This window comes from Tubulanus polymorphus, chromosome 7 (genome assembly GCF_964204645.1).
Source record: "Tubulanus polymorphus chromosome 7, tnTubPoly1.2, whole genome shotgun sequence".
NCBI lineage: Eukaryota > Metazoa > Nemertea > Palaeonemertea > Tubulaniformes > Tubulanidae > Tubulanus > Tubulanus polymorphus.
The window spans coordinates 18115691-18132506 of NC_134031.1; the positions used below are offsets into that span (position 1 = coordinate 18115691).

At 41.1% G+C, this 16816-nt stretch overlaps 1 protein-coding gene across 1 annotated transcript in view; it reads right to left on the bottom strand.

Moving 5' to 3' along the window:
* LOC141908705 (uncharacterized) overlaps nt 1-16816 on the bottom strand; it is a 30652-nt gene extending 13836 nt beyond the window's left edge. Inside the window, exons 1-2 of the mRNA XM_074798858.1 lie at nt 14812-16816; nt 10275-10384 (exon numbers count right to left, since the gene is read on the bottom strand). Coding sequence (XP_074654959.1) covers nt 10275-10384; nt 14812-15838 — 1137 coding nt within the window. The 5' untranslated portion in view covers nt 15839-16816. The remainder of the gene's footprint in view (nt 1-10274; nt 10385-14811) is intronic.

A 16816-nucleotide genomic window follows, 5' to 3' on the forward strand; every position in this document is an offset into this window, starting at 1 on the left:
GGCGATTCCATTCACCAAAAGACCACTCACTAACTTCCCCTCTCTCTTTCCCTCCCCTCACACCCTCCCCCTCAACCCGTAAGTCCTCCGTAATGCTACCCGTTCTATTTTACGGTGTCCTCCTATCTCACATCCAAGCATCCTCCTATCTCCTCTCTTCCTCCCCTATTATCTCCATCTCTCCCTTCCCCCCCTCTCTCTCTCTCTCACGTCATCTTTCCATCCCTTATGTTTCTTCTTCTATTCTCTCTCTTCTTTTCTCTCCTCTCTTTGTAATTGGGAATTGGTGGTATAAATTGCGCCATGAACGCACTCAATTTCTGCAAGAATCGACTTAATGGAAATCTATTATTAATATGTCGATCGGCTGCTCAAAGAGACAGAGACAGAGAGCTGTTTTATTCATCAGAGATCTGTGTTCTCAAAAATATAATCTCACTATACACTATACACGCACTATACACGATGGCTTTGAATAAATTATCATTATTACATATATTCTATAATTTAAAAAGAAAAGAACATCCAAGTCGAACAAGATTGCGTTGCAAAAATTCCGTAGACCGTCGATTTGTCGACCTAAATTATTGTTTATTTCTAAAACATAGAGGACATGTGCGACAGACATTAGACGGGTTGCCGCGCTTCTAACCGAGACAGACTGGTTCCCGCAAAGATGGATGAGTTAACTACGTGACCTTCAACCGACAAATCATAATTCTATGGATAGCGGGAAGGATTTTAATTAAATTAATCCATATTTTAGCCCCCGCGGTTCTGCAGTAATTCCCGTCTTGACGCGCCGATGCGTAGAGAGAGAGAGAGAAAGAGTCGATCACGGGTTTGAGAATTTAATTTACAGTCTAGCGCAAAATGTCTCGTCGCGAAATCCGCTAAGAATTATGATAAAAACGTTTTTGAACCTCGATGAATTAAAGACAAGGATATAAATGAGTCCATTAGAAATAGTTCATCGGACATTCGAGATTCAACATGCGCTATACGGCATCAAAAATCCGACATATATACAAAAATAGTCGAACTCAGTTTAGTCTTCATCTGATAGGTCGCCACATTACTGAAGTCGTTTCTATTTTTGTCCCAATTTGTATTTCTAATTTAATTAACTAAGTGTAACTAAGTGTCGTTTGAAGAAGATGACTCATGCAGCGAGCTTCACAGTAAAATGGCATCCATTTTCCAAAGTTTAGCTTTAAAATAATCAACTCAAAATGACACCGTAAAAACCATTCTTCAATCCTGTTGATTCGATGTAATGCGGATTTTGTAGAAACTTCGATCGGATTTAGGATAAAAGACATTCGTGATCTAAACTTAACTCAATTAGAAAAAGAGTGAATCAATGTTAAGAATGAGACGCAGGATTTTTTCTGCTCTAAGTTTCTTCAGTCGATAACGATTCGGGTTTAGATAGCTGTGCCGGATTGATACGATATTTTTTCTTTCAATCTCAGATTACGGACAACATTTTCCACTTTGGTCGATTCGGATTTTTCCGGCGATGTTGGAAGCCAGTCTGCGAGCGGGGATTATTGAAAAAAGGAATTTTTCATGTGAGATAGTCGCGTCAATAGACCAAACACTGCGCAGCAATCACTGGTGGTTTTAGAGTGCTGAACAAAGTTACTCAAACGCCATACCGGGGTTTCATATCCGTGAGGAGGGAGGGTGGTTCAGTAGCTGACCGCAAATTGGCGTCTGACAAAACACAGTTCCGCGTGTAGCGATCAAACAAACAGATATTGTTTCAGCTGAAAGAACACTATAGCACCAGAAGGCTGTAAGGGTAGTCGACAATATCGATTTCATTGGTGTCGTTAGTTGCTCAAAACTTGGTTTAAGATAACCATCCGATAGTTGTAACAATGTCTGATGAACTCTAGGGAACTTTTCAGCAACTGGCCCCAGGGTCCTATACTACACTACTCATTACATACAATATTGTTTGCCCGCACACCCCGTACAACTTATAGATTTGAAGTTGTAGGTAGAAATCCCCTCGGCAATTTGTTTTAAGCCGTAACGTCCACAATACATTTGTTTTTCTCTAGGCTAATGAGCAACTGGCCCCATAGAGTCGTGGTAGTAAACTTGAGGAGCTGATATTTTAGACTTGTCTAAGTCAGAAAAAGACTTGGTATATAGTCCTTTCTTCGGGTCTCATCGATGGGGCTGGGCCCTAACAATAGAAACAACACGGCCCAGAGTTGCTGAAAGTTGCTAAAAACTAGTGGAAAAATACCATAGTTTATTTAGTACTATTTCAATTATCAAGATCACCGGATAACCTTTAAACAACCTTTGATAAACTGATTATAAACTCCCCTGACAGGGTTGATTAAACGGTTAAAAATAGTTGATGACCATCTTAATATCCTGGGGGTCCATTTTTAAAGCTCTTTACTTTTTCTATGTAAAAGCCGGCCTACCCCCAGTCAGTCAGTAGATGGTTGTCTGTCTGGTTGATTATAGTTTAAGGGAAGCTGGATGGATTTATGTCTATAATGTCGCGCGATGAACTGTAATTATCCCAGGACAATCTACGCAGAAGAGGATTATTATCATTAATGATACCAGTGATAATGTTCAGTAAGATCAAATAGCGGTCAGTGTAGTCGGTGCCGCTGCCGCCGCCGCCACCGCCGGACTCCAATGAGACGTTCACCACAAGCTCTTTGAAGTATTTTTAATGATGGTTAAAGAATATACGACAATCATCAAAGCGAGCCGTAGTCTTTGGTCCTACGCTTACCACAGCGATGATGGATTATGTTTCTAGATATTTTAAGAATATTCCCTTTGAAGAGATCGTCGTAATTAGGAAGAAGGAAGAGAGCGTTTTCTTTCTTCCTGAAAAGGATTCGAAAGAAAGTTCCTCGAGGCTTTGTTACTGTTTTTTTTTCGTAGCTAGAATTACCGAAGTTTTAAAGCCTGTAGCCGAACGGAGTAAAATGGGATATATTCCTTAGAGATTAAAGCTCTGCCTACATAAACGATCTTCGAAATACTGTGGTCATTACAGGAGGGTACGAAACTGATCCCGGCGTTTGAAAAGTCAGAAACCGGATCAGTATCCAGACTTCGAGTCGCTGTAGTTTAATTATGTGATACCTGACAAGTGGGCATTGGGATTTGAGAAGTCAACTACTCTAAGGACCTGCAGTTAATGTTGTATATAACCCTAGATATAGAATTATGGAAGAATCAGACAGAGACACGACACGGAAGATAGAATACCTTTCAATCTATGAAACATGGTCTCAGGACCCAGTAGCACAATCGTAACCTGGGTGCAGAAGTAGTCATAAATAAAAGATTGACTGTTAGATCGGTTATAGAACTAAGTTGACTCTTTGATAGTGGTCTTGAATCTAACTCAAAACTGCGCAATTGGCCACTGAATTGAAGTTGATAACCCTGTATGGAACTGTGCACTTGGCTCAGTATTAGCAGCTATCGGTTGCCGCTGATCCAGTGAGATCAGTCTCTCGTGGTCAGCATGCAGTATGATATATGTGTTGAATTCAGTGATGTGTTAAACAAGCTGGAGAGATATCCGCGGCTTAAATGGATTTAATCGCTTCTAATCAACCACAATCAATCAACCAATCAATCAGTCAATCACTAGAGAGAGGGGGAAAGAGAGGCAGATAGGGAGAGAGAGAGGAGAAAGGGGTTCGTAGCCCGTCTTCGCTATATCCAATCAATTTGACAACATGTCGCTTTTTATATTAGATTCAGTGTTGATAATTTTGAGTGAGAAGTTGTCATTAATTGAATTGCGGTGACTGGTGGGAATGATTGGTAGGAATATATGTTAATTTTACAATCGCGTTCATTTTCTGATGACTATTTATTGTAATATCGGCAGCTAGCGCTGCTGTCATCACGTCGTGTTTAACACGATAAATACAATGCAATAAACTTTATTCACATTATGAACAATACGATATACATCTGGCACGGTACCACTTTCAGTCTTCACTGTTAGTTTTCCCTTTCCCATTTTACTGGTGCTCGCAAAAACAAAAAAACTACTGCAAGAATTCTGGCCGAAACTAAAGAAATAACAATTACGACATTTTTTTAAATTGAAATTGTGGGCTTCTCTCGATGATATTCATCAAGACAGGAAAATAGTCTCAACTATCTACAAGTCCCCGTGTGGTTTTATTAAGTGATGAATGTTGCCCTTGTTTTAAATTTCCCTCAGCAGCGACGCAAATACAAAAACCAGCGAGCAAAAGAACCGATGATGATGTTTGTATCTACGTATTTCGTCTGTGTTCGTGTTCATTATTAGTTTCGTTAATCGAGGCGATTTGCTACCACTCCCCGCGCCCCTTCCCGCGCCCCCTCCCCTTCTATCTCGGATACGGAGAAGCCGGTGTGTGCTGGATTTAACACAATTCACTAATTGGTTAACATACGAGTACATACAAGAAACCACAGTCTTCATACCGCGTGATCGCGGCCACGTGACACACGAACCGCCTGCCACACCGGCTCCGATAAACCTCGCCTATTTTAGCTCGGATAAACGTGGACCGGCAAAAATTGGTCCGAGTTATCGACAGGAAAATACCTTAAGAAATCAGAAAACTGATTTCGTTTTTGTCCTTAGTAGACATAAGTCCGAGTAAGTAGGCGTCGTTTACTGTACTACAATTTGGACCTAGGCCTATAGATTACGACTGAGTCCAGAACTATAAAACCGCTCGGGTTTCTACACATCGATAACTTCGTGAATACCATCTAACCCGAGTTTTGTGAGAATCCTATAAAACATTCGGCAATTTAAAAGTTTCACGTATCGTTATTGCTCGAACATAAAACAGCAGCAATGGAGCTAAAATTGCAGGAGTTATAACTAGAATCCGGGTAGAAGTCGTGGACATAAATCCTAGAGCAGGTTGCTGTGTCAGCTGAACACACGCTTTTTATTATGATTAAACGACCGTTTATTTACTTCTCCAGGTTTAGTAGATAGAGTCCCGATAAACTGAAAGTTAAGTAAGTAACTGGACAGAGCCCGATTACAGTCCAGTAGCCGGACCCAGTTCCACTGTTCTGAATCCAGTTATGTACCTAGATCTTTTGGAACTAGTCCCACAGTTCTGGACCTAAGTTTTGATCCCAATTCCACAGTTTTGGACCCGGTTGAGTTCTGGACTTTCCACGATTCCACAGTTTTGGACCCGGTTGAGTTCATGGACTTTCAACAATGTTCTGGATTAGATTTGTCAACTTTGTACAAAGAATGAAGCAATGGGTCCTGGGTCCCGAATTTCTTTGTTCCCTCGAAATTTAAGACGAGGTTTCATCTAAATAGAAGAAATAGATTCAAGGAGATATGAAAACCGTCCACACGATGGATTGCAGGTCTAATATAGCCGAGGACAGACACATATAGATAGAGAATGTATGTAACATCACAACAAATTGATGGTCTGGTGAATGTGACATCCTCTAATGGATATATCAGCAGATAGAATAGAGAGAAGATGATGCCCTCAGTGTCATCAGCTGGTCTCTCTCTTCTCCCTCCTCTCTCCCGTTCTCTCTCTCGTACATTATTTCATTAGTTACCTCAGTGTTTTTATCTTTTATCACGCTCCGAGATTTGCTCACTAATGACTACATCACGAAGCGGTAGAGATACGAAACAAATTCAGATAACGTCACACTGAGATACACTCACAACAATCATCATTTCATTCCCCACCGCAAGGTGTGACTCCTCGAAATTATCCCAACCCCACAGCAGCAAAATTCGAATTCTCAAATTGTCTATACCCCACAGCATGGTGTGTATCCTTAAAATATCTATATCCAGCAGCAAAGTGTGACTCCATAAGCTATCGATACCCAACAGCAAAATGTGACCCCTCAAGTTATTCATACCCCACAGCAATGTGTCTACTCAAGTTATCGATACCTAACAGCAAAGTGTGACCCCACAATTTAGTCATACCCCGCAGCAAAGTGTGATCCCACAAGTTAGTCATACCCCACAGCAAAGTGTGATCCCACAAGTTAGTCATACCCCACAGCAAAGTGTGACCCCACAAGTAAGTCATACCCCACAGCAAAGTGTCTACTCAAGTTATCGATACCAACAGTCACCCCACAAGTTATCGATACCCAACAGCAGAGTGTCACCCCACAAGTTATTCATACCCCACCCCCAAAGTGTCTACTCAAGTTATCGATACCCCACAGTAAATTGTGTCAACTTGAATGATTGACCACTGTCAAGCTCTTGTCTACTACCAGGCTCAATCCACCGGCCCAATATGAATTATTAGATTTAGAAACTCTCTGATATTCTATATACGCAGTATCTCTGAATCTTATCATTCAATTTCATTTACAATAATGATATATTCCACATGAAAGTGAATTACATTTCACTAATCACATTCTTAAAGTTATGAATTATACATGTATATATGTATAATATTCACATGACCAGTGCATCAATCATAAATATCGTGTAGTTCGTGTGTCCCCAGTGCCCTGCATTATGGCATATGTTGAGTCCAAAAACGGTTTTACATAATGAGGACCTTGTCCAAAATCGTTAGAAAAGATATAGGGCTGAGTTATACAGTGTAAATGATCTTAAATTTGGATCAGCCATAAGATTGAGTTGGTATTAGACTGTCTTACGTAAATCTTAGCCATGACTGCACAACTGGCCCCCCAACAGTCTTAGACCAGTTTCTAAATCTAAAAAAAAAATCCACGATGGTCATGTCACGATTGTGTGCAACTTTTCCCTTCTTGGACCTGTCTGTTAAAGCCTCAATGGTACAACCGGCTCCAGATAAGCGAATAAACACTTAGAATTGGGTCTATGAAACGTTTGGTTTAATGAATAGTTTCTATATTTGCTGTAGTAGTTTCGTTGCAGCTTGGTGCTGTGTGTGTGTGTGTCCATTACGCGGCGGGCTCTAGTCTTAATGATTTATGTAAAACTAATTAACTGACGACTAATTCATTCGCTTTTCAATAAGAATTATTCTTCTTTATACAAGAGAGGAGAGAAGAGAAAGAGTGAGAGAGGAGAGGGAGAGAGTATAAGACAGAACCGCAGTCGTTTATCGTCCTAAAGGGAATCTGAGTAACTTACAAAAGACGAATTCATCTTTCTGCGTCTACGATCGTGATATAGGAGAGAGGGGAGAGAGAGTGGGGTTTGGGAGTGAGATGGAATATAGTGACAGAGAGTGGGAGTACAGGAGAGAAGAGGGAGTGACTATTGAATACCTATTGACTGCCGTAATAAACACAATAATAGACACAGACTGATCACAATTTTTCCTAGTAATTAACTAACGCATGAACTAGAAGGAAAAAAGGTAAATAAAGATCTAATCAATTAGTTCAATTAACGACACTTTAATTAAAGTAAGTTAGATTAATCAGGCTAATTAGTTACGGCACCTGCTAGGCATCGAACACTCGATCGAACAGGGGTCCGCTGTAATGTTTACAACTTGCTTTAGATCGTCTGCGATTTAATTCAGCATCAACCGATTATAGTAATAAATCACGTTCAAGGTAGAGCGTCACCGAGCAGACGAGACCCGAGACCGCATTGTTTGCATAGTTATACGAGTAATCGATAATACCACGTGACAAACCGGAAGTGTTAGCAGGGATAAGCAAAGAAAACCTAACGGATAAGTCGTTTTGACGGTGATAAGTTTTGTTTACATATCGCAGAGTGAAGTATATCATTACCGGTATCGGGAGTGAGGAGGGGGAGGGAGGGAAACGATCCAGCGACTATTTAATCATCACTTAATGTTTATAAGCTCGAATCATTCTGCGCTTTAGAACGAAATATGGGCTGCAGACGTGAGATGTGAGAATTAGGGGAAGAGAATTGGATTTTGGGATGAAGTAGATATAGTTTACCGTGTTTCAGGGCCGAATGACGAAAATTGGCTAAAATCCGAAGATTGTTTTGTTAGATTGGTTATATACACTAAAATGAGCTTAGACTAGTCTTCTTATGTTTTTAGATTTACTATAGAACCAAAATGAGAATAGACTGGCTTTATTTTATGTAACTATAACCAAAATGAGCTTAGACTGGTCTTAAATTGACAGATTGATTATAGAACTAACATGAGTTTAGACTGGTCTTAAGTTATTAGATTGGCAATAGCACTATGATGGTCTTAGACTTGTCTTAAATTTATGATTGTGCAACGGACCCCCTTCCGTAATCAATAGTTTATTTTCAGTTACTTCAATACAGAATGACAAAGCTTAAACCTATCTTCCCATGGAAGCGCACAGGGCGATTCTATAAGATCGAGGCCTCGGTAAGAGATGAATAATTCAAATGTGATTTTCGGTTGTATATGGTTCGTGTTGTCAGACTGATATGAGAAATCTCTATATACGACATAGTAGTAAATTCAAACCACGCGAAAAAGTGACATCAATTTTACATTTGCGTCTAAATTTGAATGAAATTTGTTGAAAAATGCGATCAAGAGAAACGGGTTTCGATGGTAACGGGTTTCAACCAAGATATAAAACTGGTCCAGGGAATGTATCCTGAAGCCCCAAGTTTCACAAGTTCCACAAAGCTGATCATTTTCCAGTGGATAACACTGACAAATCGCCAATTAAAGATGCATCGTTATTGTGGTATATCTATCCAATGGTCAACTAACTTTGACCCTTGAGCAATTATTCTTATATGGACACGGGGTATTTACAGGAATTCCAGATCCAGTTCCGGACTTCTATCGTTGAACTTAATCAAGACCGCCGAACTGGGTCCTGGCTATTTCAGGTATAGCGAGGCATGCCCCTCGCTGATTCTGGATGTGGAAACATTAGCCGCCGAACATTCACTGTTCATACACATTTATCATAAATTTGTTCCCTCAATTATACACAGAAATTCCACGATACTGAATTATTTATTGCTAGTAGAAGCGAATCTTAGCAGACTCGCGTGAGAGAGGGAGAGAGAGTGAGATAAGGAGAGGAGGAGAGAGAGAAGAAAGAGACCCGAATGAAACAAGACAGGACCGAGTTTCATTCAAAAACACTAGAATTCCTATGCGAAAAGCAGACCTTCTTATAATCGCTATCAGATCAACTGAATTCCGGGTCCAGTTTTACGAAAAAGTCTAAGCTTAAAACGGCTATGTTTCAATATGTTGTCCTCGTCGAAAACATGAAATTACCAGTATGTGGCAATTATACCAAAAGATAAGTTTAAGTTTTATTTTTGTGAAAACTGGGTCCTGGTGAGAAAACTTTGAATTTGGACTGGTGTGACCATTTAGCGGTGACCAGTCAGATGCGGTGACTCGAAAATTCGAAAGAAATTGAAATTAAAAACTCCAGCGGGACTCAAATCTGCGACCTCAAGCATGCCAGCCGTGCACGCTTACCTCTTGACCACTGACCAGTAAATCTGTCTGGTCGGTTTGGTGAACTGATGACCAGATAGGTGTAGTGACTATATTCACTAATGATACTCGCTATCATTTTTGTTCATCTTACGGATAAGAATACGTTGGTAAAACATATTTCATCTCCCCTCGACACTAAATCCCCCCACCCCCCATCCCTCCAGCTACAGCCAGTACTCGAGCCAGATACGAGAAATAGATCTTTATAAATGCAGATTTGTCGACAATCTGCTGAATTCCGGGTCGCGGTATTTTCTAGATGTTATTTACTCGGGCGCTGTTGATGATTATGGATGAGAGATTTCTGTGATACAGAGACAAAATACGATTTGTGATTCTGGATCCTGCGATGGATGAAATAGATCGATTAGTGTCGAGTGTCGAGTGTCGAGTGTCGAGTGTCGAGATGCAACTTAAAGCGGTTTCTTATCGACCCTAATAGTGATCTACTACGACACCGACACCGGGACCGACACCGGACCGACACCGGGACCGACACCGGACCGACACCGGGCCGACACCGACCGACATTGGGACCGACACGGCTTTACTTGTAGAGGGCTGAATATCTAAACCTATATTTAGAAATAAACATTTCATGATAACGCTAAATGTGTGTATATTGCAGCATAATGGGAGGTATGTCTGATGTAAGATTCTGATATACGGGACCCGGTTTCGCAAAAAGAAGTTCTACTAAATGTTTTATTCAATTCCCATTGCTTCAATTTCGACCTTAATTCAAACATAACCGTGTTAGACTTAAATATTTTCGTGGAAGCGGACACTGGTTTTTTTTCTTACCTGCATTTGAATGAGTTGAACGGGCATCGTGTGCGGGTCCAGGAATGAACCTTTGAATGAATGGCACTCACTGGGAATCACAGTAGCAACGTGTTGAGCATTCTTCAGATCTGTAAAAACAAACAAATACGCGTGGAAATTAACACTCTGGACAGAGTTGCGCAGTTGCATGGGATTTATTTGATTCTAGACCCTGTTCCACAGTTGCGGGGTAGAAATTGACTCTGAATACAGTTCCACAGTTGTGGGGTCTAGATTTACTCTGAACACAGTTCCGCAGTTGTGTGGATTTAAACTGACTCTAGACCCAGTTCCACAGCTGTAGGGTTTAAATTGACTCTATGGATCCAGTTCCACAGTTCCACGGGTTTATTCAATATGACTCCATAGTTCGCTATCCAGAGATAAGACCGGTAGGGCGAAGCCGAAACTGTGCTGTTATCCCATTACGATTACCATCATAAGAACAAATGCGAAGACTTATTTCGACATCTATGCTAAAACCAAATAATCAGAAATACCTTTTGGCTTAAAAGCTAAAATGTTATTGTAAGTAGTGAGACGAAGTGGACAGCTCAAGAGTACCAAATCCTCTTATAGATCCGATGCTCCTCTCCCCCTCCCGCTCCCATATCACTGTCCGAACAAATCAGCTCTCTAACAGCTGTCTGCGACAAGGCTATAATCGTTCTGCTAATTCTACAGCTTGTACACACGTCTGATAGTTGCATCCACTTCAACAGCATTATCCCTCTTTCTATATTTAGTCTCTGATGGACCAGGTCTCCCTACGATTTCTACTGGTCCTCACACCTAACTCATCATTCCTCCCTCCCTTCTCTAATTAGTCCAGGGATTCAACCCGGGCTGTTTGTCACGGGTACTAGAACTGCATCCTGAAGGATATGATTTTTAGTAGATGGAATCCACGTGAATCTATAACAGATTCCTTGGTGATTAATTTTTATCCAGACTGTGTCCGTTTATCTCTCATCTGCCAAATATCGACAGTTTTTTTCTCTACGGAATTTGTCTGAAGATAAAGTATGTTAAAAGTGGAGACCGCTGTTAGCAGCTCACATGTGTCTGGACATCAAGGGTTTCTACTTCAGTCTGATTCAATCTGATCGTTTATTGCCCCAGGAAATATCGCCGTTTTGATCTCTGGTGCAAATCTTTACCGTAAAACACGGTTCTGGACTCTCAAAGCAGATGCAAGAACATGTTTCGCTTCATTCGATTGAGATCAGAGAGAGGTGGGAGAGAGGGCAGACAACCATGGTTTCTGGTTGAATTTAAGCTAAAAAGAGTTGATTTTCAATTTTTCAATTAGTTACAGCAATAGAGTCGCATAGCGCACAGAGCTGTGTAACCGTGGCTCGTGGTTTCTCAATTCAAAGACTTTCTAAGGACCCAGCTATTTCACAAAAATCGGGTTCCAGTTTCAAAATGTTGATTTTGGACTCTTTGGATATCGATTTTACTGATATGGTTAAACTATATCAAAAATAATCTACGTAACACCAGTATGAACTTGGGTCCAGTATTAGCAAATTCTATGGAGACTGCTCCTATGTCTGAATGTCAAAATAAGCAGCTGCAAAATGTAAAACATATTTATGTGGAATGTGAACAGATTGAACGACTTTTTAAAACAATCAACGTGAACAGACTGAGAGAGTGAGATTGAATGTCGATTTAACGTTACTACATTCGATATAAAACACGCGTAGTTTCAACAATCGATAGAAAAATCATTAAACTTCCATTTTCAAAATGAACTGAATTGAGAAGCAGAGAATCTCTCGGAACATAATTGAAACGACGGACGCGCGCGCTCTACTGAAAGAACTCGAAGAGACGGAAAATAAATGATTTTTATTGAAAATCTTTAATTTCATTTCACCATCAACAAAAGCAATTCTAGATTGAAGAACAACCGTTGAACGTGAGTTTATCGAGATTTCAGATGACAAGGGATGGAATACCTTGACTGGATCAAGAGAACAAATTAAACCAACACAACTGTGGAACTGAGTCCTGAGTCAAATCAAATCCACACAATTGGAACCTGTGAAAACCAGTTTATTTCAAAGCGATATAGGGGTTAATTATTTTTAAATGGTCCCCTCTAGCTCCTTCCCCTCTCCCCTTCCTCTCCGCACCTCCCCTCCATCACCCTCCCCTCCAGCTCCCTTCTAATAAGTTACTAGAAGGCACATATACGCTGTATATTATCTAACGTATAATGGTTCCGTAGCGATGGTTCGGCGATGGGTGTCATTTGGGAAATAGAAAACTCAGCGCTTTGTCGATAATTAATTTTCCGCACTACAGACACACAATATAATAAACACAGTCATCTATATTTATCTATCTTACAGGTGACGACTACACAATCAGGATGATCTGACCTCTCACAATGAGGATGATCTGACCTCTCACAATCAGGATGACAACCTCTCGACATTACTATCAACATGAAACAAATAAGATGCGATTATTGGTAACAATTTGTTACGGCGACCTCCGTTGAGTGCTTAATCTGTCAGAGGTGACCATCTAGCATTGAATTATGAGCAACCTGGCTTCCTTCTAAGCACTGTACATCCTCTTAAAGTAATGATGGGTCTTTTTGCTGCAAGTCTATGGTAATCGTGGTCGGGTAGACGCCCGGGACGAATAAGTGTAACTCGATATCAATCTGCGTAGGAATATAGCCCCCCCCCCGCTATACAGCACTCATAACCAGTTAATTTTTACAATCGGATAATTTCAAAAGAAACATCAGATAAAAACTGTTGTACCGATAATCAGAGAGTGATAGGGGGCATTGTAAATGAATAGAGTCGCCAAACCTGCTGGTCACCAGGTCACCACACTGACAGACTGACCAGACAAACTGGGTTAGCAAATTCAGCCCAGTGGGTAGTGGTTCGCACGATCGGCTTGCAAGCTGGTGGTTTACGGTTCGAAGCTACGGTTAGATAGATGAATTTACTTTATTTTGGTATTTATACGTGAAGAATCATTACTTGCTTAATCCAAAAGTTTAATTACAATTTTCTGCATATGTTCTATAAAGTTTATCCCAAAAAAGATTCCTTGCGGGTATGGATTATCGTCCATTTCGGATACGTAAAGAACTCGCCTGCGGTCGATCGCTGTCAGTGACTGCCGATAAGATGAAGGTATTTAGTATTCAACAGCTCAGGGCTAGTGTTGAGTGGGTGACAAATTAATTTTCTAGAACCGTTGACAAGCGGGGAACACTACACAGCCCAGGGAACGGTGTCACGGCTATTCATTATTTTTTCATTTCGATCAGGGACACGGTCGAGTTCCGCGACGGCTGGAATTTTACACCAATCCAGAGAGAGAGGAAAAGCGAAGATACGTCGAATGCACCTCGTGCGTTGTATTATGTATTTTGCCGATGATATTTCGATGACTTCTATTGACAACATCGCGATATTAAATTCCTTCCGGCTCAGTGAGAGCGGGGCGTGGGATAGAGAAATTTAGACAAGGAGAGGAAGAGTAGACAGGGGAAACGAGAGGGGAGAGAGACGAGAGAGAGAGGGAGGAACGGAAGGTGCTAGAGAGATCAGAGAAGAGAGAGGCGAGAGAAAGGGAGGGGAAGAGAGAGAGAGAAAGAGGAAGAATGGAAGGTACTTGGGAAAGGAGAGATAGGAAGAGAAAAAGCCGTGGAGATGAAAGAGTTGAGAGAGTGGGAAGATGAAACAGTTGGGCGAACAGAAATGACAATTCTATCGATCATTTACTGCTTACACACGGATGTAAATTATCCCCTGATGGTGAAAAGCGCTTTCAATGTTTCCTACACCGATTATAAACGACACGTCACTGAATTCATTTAAATATCCGTCAATTTGTGGCCGCATTACCTTCAACAATAATACTACTTCACCCACGAGCCCAATCACATGGTGCAGACTTTGCTCCATGAGCCTATATCTTAGTTTTCGAATTTATAAGATTTGACTTGTCATTGGCTTAGCTTTAATTTTGTACGTAATATCTTTTTAAGTTAATAAATCTTTCGGAGCCATAAAAATGGCTTCCGGTGGTGGTTCACATCAAGTGAAACTTTACCATTGGTTTAATCTACTAGAAAACCATGCGCATTGTCGCATTGTCTAGTTATTCAAACGCTAGCTGAAATAATAGTGGATAGTTGACAAAGTTTCATTAAAAAAAATGGATTTCCATCATAGTTTTTGTCCAACTTTTGAGCAATTGGACACAGGTCTATTGGTTCATTTTCGTTCAACGGACGCATGTACACCAAACAACCTTGAATATTCTAAGGCAGGTTTCGATTGAGCGTATTCCGGTTTGGTGATACACAATTCCGAATTACAAATTCTCTTCCTGCAGGTTTACAGATTATACTATTCCGGAATGGGTATTGAGTATTCTGGTCAAAACGAATGCGCCAGAAGAGAATTCCGGAATCGGTAGAGACCAATCGAAACCTGCCTGATATTTTCAAAAGACGATTTAAATATTCTACCTTCGATTGAAAATGTTCCGGATAAAATCTCATCGAGCGGGACTATATCGGTCTCATAGGCGCGGTCACATGACTGATAGAAAGATGGCGCCTCACGGAACGTCACTGACGGCGTCACATCCGGGGCTAAATTCAACTGTACATCTTCATATTTCCGGCGAGTTCGAGTTTTAGTTCGAGATTGTGCCGGTTTGTTAACGGTGGCGCTGTTACGGGGTTCGGTACAGCTCGTGGCCCTGACTCCATTCTCTAAAACCTCCGTACTTCCATAACTACTATCACGTGACTCGCTGTCGGTCATACTTAGTTTCTCGAGGTTCCGGTCAGCAGCCATTAAGCGGGATTTCGAATGCCCGTTTTTTAAGTCGGAATTCGACCCCGATCGCGGGTGAATGTCATGTTTTTCACGTTTACCGTTAACTACGCAACAAACAGTTTCAACGTGAACATCCGCTACCGCTGCTGCCGGTACAACGCCAACAACGTCACAATTTCCAGCGTTCGTCGTATTTGAATTTTCCTCATCATTCGGACGACGTTTACGTTCCGTCGTTTTACCGGCATCACGGTTAAGCGCCACGAATCTATCTCGCGGGGAGTCGATATTTCGCCCGACGCACAGCAGCGGATTATCGTAGAAATTCCCACCGTCGCCGTCGACGTCTAAAACGCTACTTTTCGAATTAAAAACCTCATTATCCTCGGAATCTGACAGACGAATTCCGTCATCGCGTTCTAAATCAATAGACAACTCATCACTGGGAGTTAACATATAATAATTCGGGGACATCTGAACGCGCGAACCGTCAATATACTCATCGTCTATAGGTAAAGTCGCCGGGCGGCTATTTTGATTTATTTCACTGTTATCACCACCGCATTGTTGACGCTGTTGCCGCGTTACCAAATCGTCCACGTGTTCGAGCACCTGTCGGACCGATGCGCGCGTCACATGTAACGTCTGCTCCTCGTTACGTGAACGATTCAACTTCCGGTTGAGTCTTTGAAATTCGTTTTCGGCGGCCATTTTGTTTTTCCTAAATCGATTTTGTCGACGATAGTTCAAAAGTCGATATCATTTCACAGTGGAATTTTGATACGCAAAAATACACGGCGTAGCGGAACCGGAAGTGAGTAATTTTATCACGTGATTTGACTGCGGGTGTGGACATACAATCGGTATGTGTGAATAATTTGTCGGAAAATTATTCAGGTTGCGTGCGCAATGTGTGGGATATGGTTCATGTATTTAGCCGATATTTGAGAATTGGCAACAAGCAGAAATAGCGTCTGAATTCTGGTGCAGGAACTCAGTTCAGACTGATACCCGACTAATGAGTACGACGCACGATCTTCGCTCAGAAACCAATTTCTTTAGATTCGAATTTTACTTCGTATGAGGCATTAACATCCATTAGCGTAACCCCAGAACATAAAAAAAGAAACAATTTTTACGTTTTGTTTGCGCCAGGTTTTTACAGCATATTCCCATTTGGATAGAATAGTTGACAATGAGATCGCTACTAAGGATACCAATGCTACGAAAGTCAAAAGCGATATCAGCGATACCAGCGATATCCATGTAGCGATTTCCAGGTATGGATTACCGAATCGTAATCCTGAATTACCGGCTCGTAATCCTGCGATGGAATATTCCCGGATAGAAATCTCGGTCGATCTGTTCGTGGCTATTATTCCATCAGTCAGCTGTTATCGGAAACCTATTACTGTATTTCAGCGCTGATAGTTTATCTTGTCTCTTGATGCCGGCGCCGGTTACCGTTTAAACAGAAAGGAGATTTCCACACTTTCATAAACTATTGATAACAGCGCTGGATTATCCCCGAATTATCAAACCGAGCAGAGTCAACCAGATATCATATAGTTTGATCCGATTCGAGAATAGTTCAGATTAACGCTTCTCATCGATTTAGTCAGACGACGGAACATTGTAAAAGACTTCTAGTCCTGAAAACCGAACAAAAGAGATCTAGATGTTAGATAT